This window comes from Ostrea edulis, chromosome 3 (genome assembly GCF_947568905.1).
Source record: "Ostrea edulis chromosome 3, xbOstEdul1.1, whole genome shotgun sequence".
NCBI classification, from domain to species: domain Eukaryota; kingdom Metazoa; phylum Mollusca; class Bivalvia; order Ostreida; family Ostreidae; genus Ostrea; species Ostrea edulis.
Window position 1 is genome coordinate 7,832,196 of NC_079166.1, and position 10,652 is coordinate 7,842,847.

Here is a 10,652-nt window from a genome sequence, read left to right on the forward strand (position 1 = left end):
TGTAGATAATTTTCATCAAAATTTATGTGGGACATCTTTGGCTGTAGGAAAACAAAATTTAAAATTCCATGGTCCCTGTCTTAAAGAGTGGAGCTGAATCTACAATAATACAAAATGTCCTTCTGTACTCCCGGGCGTCTGGCCTAAAATTAGAGTGCATGTACTGAGATGTTTAAACATATTAGTTGCATATCTACACTGATCCCAAGATATCTCTACCAATATTATGAAAAGGCATGGTGGATGGGCCAGGATTGATTGGTTGATGTTTTTCGCCACACTCAACAATTTTTCAGTTGTCTGGTGGCGCCCAGTTTTTATTGGTGGAAGAGTGAACCCAGATACAATGTACCTGGGAAGAGACCACCGACCTTCCGAAAGTCGGAAGTAAGTGAGAAACTGGGAAACTTTCTCACAGACCGGTGCGAGCAGGATTCGAACCCGCGCCGACAGAGGTGAAAGGCCGTGTGATTTTGAGCGCGATGCTCTAACCACTTGGCCACGGAGATCCTTGGATGGGCCAGGAGTTCAGTAGTGTATATATAACTAAAGTGTCAAATGTTGGAAATATTCTTTACTCATGGATATCAAACACAAGAACTAGGTGTGGAATGATGATGATCATGTATGTCTCTACCAAAGTCTTGAAAGTAGTAGCCCTGTCAAAACTGAGTCCACATAATTAGAATACGAGAACCTTTATGTATCTTCCTATGGAACTTTGAAAGTCTAGAACACACACTGGGTTCATAGTTATAATGAGCCCCAGAGCCTTCACTACCCGGTAATTAGTACTATTAACTGCTGGGTTAGAGGGTCCATCCCAAGGAGTAAGGCTCTACGGATCATAAGCTGAAATGCATTATGTCTTAAATATACTCTCTACTCCTGAAAATGTAGCTCATGCTTCTGACAAAGGTAGCTTCTAAATAGAAGAACTAACATCCTAATTTACAATAAGGACATACAGTTCTGGAGTTTTTGGTCATGTGATACTCGGGGTAAGACGAAGGACCCTCTTGTCTTTTTATTTGTTTAGTTGTCATGATGATAGAAATGAAAATATCGTTACAAACAATTCTTGATAGAATCGAGGATTGACCATGAATATTATCTTTTTGTTTTGTAGAGATAATCATGGAACGTTTCTTATGAAACAAATGTGATGGATGGGGAATTTTATAAATAATTAGTAGGCTGTTTGTTGTGGTATTGTCAATATCAAGGCGAATTTCATCTTGTTACTATTGATTCTCACACAAGCACGGTGCAGAATTCACATCGAGTGCTCATTGTTAGTTCTCTGACTGTTACAGTGGCTAATATATTAGACGACACCTTCAAAGTTACTATAGATGAGGAGCTTCTGGAAGTTGGTCTTACAGAGGAAGAACTTTTGGAAGCAAAGATGGAAGTAGAGGTAAAATAGACTATCATAATTATTACAATTCGTGTATATAATTCAGTGAAACAAAGCTTGGCATGATAGGAGTATCTTTTATTTTTTTAAAATCTACATTTCAATACGGAATATCAAATAGCCAGGCTTCTTACCCCCCCCCCACCCCCAAAATAAATTAAGGTAGCTGTGCTCTGTGTTAGATTATAATGATTGACTGATGTACATCCCGTTATATGTTTATATCTTATTATATTTTAGTGCTCTCCTTTTGCACTTCTTGTGACACAATGTGTTTGAAAGGTTGTGCATAGTACATGCATATTTTTTATTTTAACACAGGAGAAACTCAATGTAGCACAAGCGAAAATAAATGAGATGGAGAAAACTGGTGGGGCAGATCTTGAATCTGAAGAAACTCAGAGAGCAGAGAAAGAAAAAGCTGTAAAATTGAAAGAAGGTAAAGCCAAGAAAAAAGGTGGCAAAGGAGGTAAATCCACACCAAAGGACACCGTAGCAAAAGTTCAAGGAAAATCTGATAAGGAATTGGAAAAACAGGTAAGTTTCTTACTCCTTTATCCCATGAATAGCACATGCATATTGTAATATCTCGCATGTATTATACATAAAAATCATAATTTGTACGTTGATGGAGATATGTTTTTCATGGTTTTATCTGTTTTCTTAAAATAAAGAAAGTACTCAAAAAGGAACAAAAGAGGACAGAGGAGAAGGTAGCTTATATCATAATTGTGTGCATATACATGTTCAGTTTCTTTTTCTAAATGTGAACCTGTAGCAAGCACTTGAGGGTGTTGAATTTATTTGTTAATACTTTGTCACATAAAGGTGGTATGCTGCACAGTGATTAACACAACATCGGTTATTTGTATTCCTTTGTTCAGATTATATGCATACAAACATATATATTATATATCTTGCAAGTCAGGTCTTTGAATAAAACAAAACACTCCAGTGAATTCATTCATTACTGGATGATCAAAGCACTACAATACATAGGGCTTGGAAATTCAAAAGAAATATGGGTGGTTTAAGTTATGTATTAGACTATTTTTGATATTTAATTAATTTTCAGAATGGATATTTTGCTGGTAATGATTGCTAGTTATAAATCATTTAGCAACTTATTGAAATGCTTGATTTTAAGATTTGATGTGATAATGGGTACCTGTAAACATATCATAATAATAAAGTTACAGGAAGTGTTCTGTAATAGTTAACTAGTCTTGCATGTATGTTTATTACAAAGCTGTTCAATGTATCATTGACAAAACAGGTTTGATTTTGTTTAACTGATTAACATTGAAATGAAATTAACATTCTGACTTTTCATGGAATCTCACAATTAAAAAGCATTCTGTGTGAGAGCACCAGTGTGTGAGGGCTTTTTATTGAGGAACATAAATAATATTAATTCATTGGTTGCCATATTCACTAACACTAGAGGTACAATTGTAGGTCACTCCTCAGATACATTTATCAGACTTGCATTAAGGAACTACTCTAAATAAAGATGCATCAAGTTCATGGATATGATAATAACATTTGACAGAAACTGTAAAACTATTTCAAAATATGCAAGATTTTAATCAATCCATAATCAAGATTGCATCGATAAAGGCAAGAACAATTCAAGTACATTTATACTGAGGAGTCTCAAACAAAAGTTTTTTGTTTATTAATGAATTATTTTCAACCAATCTGTTTTTTATTCAAATTGCTTCATGCTAAATTTAAGGAGGTGTGCTACACCAGAGAAATTTGATGTAGATGAAAAGTGGAGGATATGTACAAAAATATTTTGAAGTTGAAAATTTTCAAATTTACTTTATTTTGTCAAAAAATACAGTTTTAGTAGAAGGTAATCTGAAAAAATTTTAAAACCCCTGCTGCACTCGAACCTGCGACCTACAGGTCAGCAGTCGGTATTCTAACCTACCGAGCTACTCGGCTAGGTATTTAAATGGAAAAGTAAAAGTCAAATATTGCTGATATCAATTTTTTCATCCATGTTTTTAAAGAAAGTCAGCCATTGTGACGATGTAGAGTACTACCTTAAGAATATCATTCAAAGATAATTGTGATATACACATTTCCAACATATTCTATGTATAAAACGTGTTTGTTTTTAGCTAGACACATGCGCATTCAGCGCAAAGCAAGTTATTATTAGTGTTATAAGCTAGTGTTAAATATATATAGGCTGGGATTAAATTATGTGTAAAATCATATTGATTTGTAATCATTTATCAATGTTCAGATTTCTTTCATCAAATCTTTGGAAAAATTGAATTAAACGTTTTGGTTAACCCAATTGCAGAAAATTGTTATAATTTTTATATTATATTCCATTTATGTGAGTTTATTACTAATTAATGAAAATGTTCGATCAATAAAGCATTATGGCAACGTTTATTGTACCATTTAATTCGTTTACTTTCGTGAATCTCACGGCATTTTTACGGTACATAGTAATAAAGCATCACGGGCTTCTTATTAGCGGAAAGTGTTTAAGTTTACGAGTGTTAGATTGCTTTCGACGTGTGTAATTATTCATTAGTTTCTCTACGTAAGACTTATTTCATCAATTTATAGAAAAAGTTAGAAGAAAAGCGTAAATTGGAGGACCAAATACAAGAAAGGCAAGAACTAGTGGAAGAACACGAGCAGAGAACGCGAGACAAAGAATTGGTAAGTCTGCAGATCAGTAAGCGAGCTACTTAATCCCATAAATTATCAAGATTACAGATTCTGAATAAATGATGGAGAATGTGAATGCTTGTATTGCGTACAGTAATTAAATTGCAAATAGTAAAAGACGGGACTCTCGTGTATGCCACAGCTTTTTCATTACAGCGGATATTGTATTGTTCAAAATAAAATTTTCACATATATTCTGGAACTTATTGTTAACTTTCGATGAGAAGTACAGGAACTTCATGCACTGATGTAAACCAACGTTTTATTCATTCATTACAAAGAAACGTGGTAAAAAGGAGAACAAAAAGGTACTAAACACTAATGCACAAATGGTCGAGGGGTTATGTGTTTGTCTTTATGTCAAATGTGTATTTTGAATATTGTGGATCTGAACCGGGTTAAAAAGACACTCTTCTGTATATCAAAGTAATGCTCAAGCAGCATTTGCACTGGGGAAAAAGTGTGTAAACCTGGGACACTTGCAACTGGTATGAAAGAAAAATAATTCATTATTTGTATAATTTTTCTCATGTAATACGTGCATTTCTCGGTCATCAACATTTTAGATAAAGCTACGCGAGTATATTACAATTAAGGCAGGTTATACTCCATTTGCGCAGAGAAATTGTACAAGTGTTTTGTATGACGTCATCACACGGTTGTCATAAATATTCATGAATTTTCCCGAACGAAATTATAAAAACAACAAAGTAAATATACTACGTAACTTCAGAGTTGAAGCATTTATCAAATTGACGATATTAATAGAAGACCACCCAAAGGTTATCAAACGTGCTGCCGGAATACTATTGCTTTCAGTAAGAAATACTTATTAAACATCTGAACATGAAACATCTCAGTTTCATCACTGATCTAAAGTTTTCTATTACATGTATAATTTGATTCAACACTAGATACTAGCAGCACTTCCTTGCTAGTGTATTACCTTTCAGCCGATATATTACATGTAAAACAAAAACAAAAAAGAAGAAAGCTTTAAAAGTATGTCCCTTCTTAGTGTTACACTTTTACAGTTTTGTTTTAAAGACTGGATAGCGAATGTGAATTCATTTTTCTTTAAACAGAATTGTCAACGAATGAGAACATACCTGCATGGTATCGATGAATTTATGCTGGGTGTTTCACGTACATGTTTATTTCATGTTTATTTCTAAATGGTTCATAGAACTCTATATTTAGATTGCATAAGTAACAAATTCTGGAGATATCCTCCTCACTCGGTGCATAGTTATGACGTCATCAGTTTGGTTTTAAGATGTTAACTTAAAAAAAAAAAATAGGGAGTAAACTATGATATGAGATCGATATGAGACTTATACAGTATTAAATACTAGCTTTCAATTCGACGAAGATCTCTCCTAATTATGTTTGCTATACCCAATGGGAAGCAAAACCGGATGACTGGAAGTCGGGATGTATATTGTGTTCGATTTATTTTTCAAAAAGACCAAGTCTATAAAAATGATTTATTTTTGATTATCAACAGGAAGGGAGTTTATCGTCAATATTAATACATACAAAAATATCATTCCTTCACGAGGATGAATCAATGTCCAATGATGCAAGTATATAGGTGGTAGAATGGACACTATTTATATAGATTTTTAATTATGGATGAAGGGTGTTGTGTACTAAGATAAATTTGGTGTCGGAATAACTTAAGTAAATAAATGTTTGAGATTATAGCAGAATTAGTAGATATCGTATTTATTCCTCGTATTCTATTTTTTGGCCAAACAAAACATGCCGAATAACAATAATCAAAAGATTGATAAAACTGTAACAACTTCATCTGAAAGAAAAGTTTTGAAGATATTTTAAGAACGCGTGAAACTATTTATGAAAATTGTTACAACATGTATTTCACAGGAACTCAAGCTCGAAGTGGATCGTTTGAGGAGGGAGGAATTAGAAATGCAAGAAGCTGTAGATGAAGTCCACAAATATCTAGCAGAGTCAAGGAAACGCCAACGAGAAGAGAGAGATCAACGAAGGAAAGCAGATCAAGAGAGAAGGCGTGAACACGCACGGGAGAAATTCGAACAGGATAAAAAGAAGAGAGAGGAGGATAGCAGGAAAGTGATGGACGAGCTGGACAGGATCCATGACCTGGAGATGAGAAAGCAGAAGAAACTTGAAGAGGAGATGAGGAGGGAGGAGGAGGAGAGACTCGCCATTGAACAAGCAGAGGTTCGCATGAATTTCTCACTATTGAATAACATGACGCCATCATCGGAAACACACGGTCGGTCACACTAAACGTAGCGACCGACCGTGGGTTTCCGACGATGAACATGACGCTTGCTTCAACTGTTTATATTTCTTTTATTCATATTTTTTGTTTCATATTTCACACTCATCAAACCAGTCATAATCAGATTTAATTTAAGATGCATCAACACAATATGCAAATAAATGCGTAAACCAGACTTCTACATTTCTACTTAATTGTAGGAAGAAGAAAATAGTAGAGTGAAGGCAGCGGAAGATCAAGAGAGACGGTTAAGAGAAATCGAACTGCAGGTACGGAGAAACTTCACTATTATCTTATTATGACGGTTAAGAGAAGTCGAACTGCAGGTACGGAGTAACTTCACTATTATCTTATTATGACGGTTAAGAGAAATCGAACTGCAGGTACGGAGTAACTTCACTATTATCTTATCATGTAACAATAATATTTACCGGTCATACTTAATCGTATGCTAAAAGTTTTATTTCAACATCGGATATAAATGTTCTGACCTGAAATACATGTACGAATTTGTCATTAATAAATCTTTGCTGTATTAATAAATGTTATTTCTGGATTAAAGCACTGCCCTCTGACTCCTGAAATGATAACCTATATACATATGGATTTAATGTCTAAATATTTGTGATATGAAGGGTATTAAAACAGTAGAAGTAAGAAGTGATTTCAATAATTATTGAGACCCTTGGGGATATGAGAATAATTGATTTTCATAATCATTGAAACCCTTTATAATGTAAAAAACAACTGTTGATTTCTGAGAGGTAGGTTCAACGTGTATGATGCAAATCAGCAGCAAATGATTGATTGTTTGTTGTACATCCCGTCGAGAAATTTTTCACCCATATGGAAACGTCACCAGCTGTACGCGAAATACCAGAAATTTATACCTATGCTTAGCGCTCAGGGCTGTAGCAGTGAGGGTTCCTTAACGTGTCATCACCTGCCGTGACACGGGACCTCCGTCCAAAAGACCCGGGGTTCTCACTTGATCCCACCTCTGGTATATCCAGGGATCCGTGTTGCCCAACTATTTTGTATTGCTTATAGGAGTTATGAGATTGATCACTGTTCGTTATCTTCACTTTTATAAATGCCGAGCTGGAATCTCCGTTAGAAGCGCAAAAATCTTCTACGAATTTATTATATTAGAATTTTTGTATTGAAATTATCTATACTTTATTTGCATTAATTTTGTATCCATGATTTTGATGTAGGTGGATTCTGATGTTCTTTTTCCTCTTTGTTTTGTAGCATATCTCTCATCTATAATTGTAATATTTTAGTATATATCTTTTGCCACCGCATTATTTTGCTACGTCTCCATATGAGTGAAAACATTCTCGAGTGGGACGTTAAACAATATACAATCAATCAATCAATCAATCGTTACTTTACTGGACATTTCCGCTAAATCCGTACCCGTTTGCTTTTCCTGGAAGTTTTGATTTGAATTTTTAAACTTCGATTTGAATTTTTAAACTTTTGTGCTTGGGAATTCTATAGATGGAGGAAGAGGAGATGCAACGACTATACCTGCAAGAACAGGAAATAAGCCGACAGAGAATTTTGTTGGAAATGGAACGAGAGAAAATGTCGGAGGAAGAGGAACTTAAAAGGTGATATACTGTCACAAATATCTACTTAATGGTGCCTCCATTTTTTTATCAATCTGATACCAAACTGATACCTAGTTATTTTTACGCTCGTTCATTTAAATTGTTGATGAACTGTGAAAAGCATGTAATGGAATATCAAAATTGAATGCATTCTACACATGTGCGGTTTTATGCTTGTATACATTTAAATATCTATCAAAGTATCTCTATACACGTATATACATGTAACAACAATTCAAGAACACTTGGAAACTAAAGTCGTACTGGCGCTTTTCTTCTTAGACAAGAACTTTTGGCAGAGCAGATAAAATTGGAGGAAATCAAACGGAAAAAAGAGGAAGAGGAGCAGAGAGTGTTGGATGAGCAAAGACGAAGGCTAATGGAGGTATGTGAAGTTTTGTCAAGAGTATATATGGAGGTATGTAGAACGGTGTCGTGATTATGTTAGAGAAGTGGAGAAGACGAAGGTTATAGGAGGTGTGTGGAATTTTGTTAATAAATGAGTAGGGACAAAGACTAATGAGGTATGTTGTCGGAGGTGTTGGATGAGTAGAGACAAAGGTTATCAAAGGTATGTGGAATGTTATTAAGAGGGCAGTAGGGGTTAGAGAAGCAAAAGACGAAGACTGATAAAAGTACATGTATGTGGAATATTGTGAACAGTCACGAATTGTTAGAGGACTACATATATTATGTAACTAAGAGATAATTAACATTGTTTGCTAACTACATAAGATTAATGGGATGATATTTTCACGTTAAAGATGTACTGAATTTTACTTGTTCTTCCACAAATATGCTATAAACATTTCAATGATTCAACACAGTTGAAAGAAATGGAAGAAGCAGCTAAGCTAAAGATGCAGCAAGATCTGGAAGAAAGAAGAGCCAAGGCTCTAGCCAGAAGGGAAGAGAACTTGGAAAACAAATCTAACATGGACAAATTGAAGCAATCACAAGGCATCACCAAAGCATGGGTCTTCTCTTATTTTGTTCGTTGGCCACTGGAGTCGTACATGGTGTAAGTAGACTAAAATACACGTGCATCTGCTGAAGATTACGAAATGTCTTGGCATTTTTTATACTGATATTTTTTTTATCCATTTGATCGTTTTGTCGTAAGTGTACACATTTGTGTCAAGTTGAAAGGTCGCTTGCACGTGTCACTGCCCTTATCGGAAAATGAATACAATTTGCATAATTTTGAAATGTCTAAGATAGATCTGTATTAATTTTTCAATGTATTATATTCATTCTGACCCTGTTGGTTCAATTTTTATTATAACGATAATTTCGATTGGTGATTGAAGTAATCCTCGACAGTGTATATGTGTGTGGTTGTATAATGAACTATCATAGAATGTATTGTTGTATAACGAACTATCATAGATTGTATTGTTGCAAGAAAAGTGAATAGATAGAAATTATGAATGAAAAATGCAAGGCCATACTTTCCCCCGAGAAGCACTAACACACGCTATTATTTTTATCATATTCATTTAGTTACAGTCTTTTATTGTATTCATTTCTTTACAGACCTATTGGTGGAGACGAAACCAAGAAGAAAGGCTTCAGACCAAAAACCAACAGACCCAAAACTGCGAAATGATAGCATTAGAACAGCATTTATTTATTTTCATACAATTGCATGACTTCAGGTGGAAAGTTCTTAGTTCTCAACATAAACAAATGTACATGTAAATGAACATTTAAAGATGCACAAAACAATTAAATCCACCCACGATTTAGTTTTCTTAATTGCTATTTTATCCCATACTTTTATTTGCACATATTTTGACACTAATTCAAAACCCATATAGAATCTCTTGTATGTATAGTTTTGTTGATTTCACTTTTCTATTCAATCAATCATCGTGCCAAATATATAGTATTGTATGTATAAAATAAGTAGAGATAGGCATGGTGGCGCAGGATTAGACTCATTATTTTTCTTGTTGATATGATTTGTGTAATATACATGTATCTGAGGCTGTAACAATGCATCTATGACTCATATGAATCTAATAAATAATTTAAAGACTCGGAAGATTTATTATTGTTTTTGTATGATGTATGTGATGCTAGTATTGCTTACATTGATGTAAAGGGACAAACAGTATATTCACTTTTAAGTTCTTGTACATGTGCACACGCATTTGATATTGAAAAATTCAAACTCTACATTTTAAAACATTGCATGCATATCCAATGGGGAAAACACAAATAGTTTGGGAATATTTGTACATGTAGTTAAAAATACTTATTTATATACATACCATTATCCATAAAGGAATAGATGACGCATGATGTACCGGTATTCACCTAAAAATCATTCATTCGTAATCTAATAAAATTTAGCTGTTTTGAATCCGCTACTGCTGTTTGAGAAGCGGTACAGCGGATTCAAAAAAGCTAATCTTAATTACATTGAATCATTCGGGATGTTAAATTGAATCCGTCCACACTACTATTGAATATCTGGAAGAATGGATTCTGAAACAAAAATTAAAGGTCTGGCTCTCGATCAAAACATGAGTAGTGAGTATGCCTTTGACATTCAGGTATGACCTTGAAAACGGAGACGCTGTGTCACGATATACATGTACGTTGCACAATGAAGAACTTTCCCTGCTACGTC

At 34.3% G+C, this 10,652-nt stretch overlaps 1 protein-coding gene across 13 annotated transcripts in view; it reads left to right on the forward strand.

The window, feature by feature from the left end:
* Positions 1-10,055, forward strand: part of LOC125674515 (trichohyalin-like) — a 33,567-nt gene extending 23,512 nt beyond the window's left edge. For 6 of the 13 annotated variants that reach the window (XM_048911663.2, XM_048911665.2, XM_048911669.2 and 3 more), the window contains 11 exons: positions 1,317-1,420; positions 1,742-1,957; positions 2,095-2,133; positions 4,016-4,111; positions 4,402-4,428; positions 6,011-6,331; positions 6,596-6,664; positions 7,902-8,014; positions 8,297-8,399; positions 8,842-9,035; positions 9,551-10,055. In XM_048911663.2, coding sequence (XP_048767620.2) covers positions 1,317-1,420; positions 1,742-1,957; positions 2,095-2,133; positions 4,016-4,111; positions 4,402-4,428; positions 6,011-6,331; positions 6,596-6,664; positions 7,902-8,014; positions 8,297-8,399; positions 8,842-9,035; positions 9,551-9,623 — 1,355 coding nt within the window. In that variant the 3' untranslated portion in view covers positions 9,624-10,055. Of the gene's footprint in view, positions 1-1,316; positions 1,421-1,741; positions 1,958-2,094; positions 2,134-4,015; positions 4,112-4,401; positions 4,429-5,627; positions 6,332-6,595; positions 6,665-7,901; positions 8,015-8,296; positions 8,400-8,841; positions 9,036-9,550 lie in introns of those variants that run through there. The other 7 variants (XM_048911664.2, XM_056159866.1, XM_048911666.2 and 4 more) reach the window with 4 other exon arrangements.
* Positions 10,056-10,652: the final 597 nt, after the last annotated feature.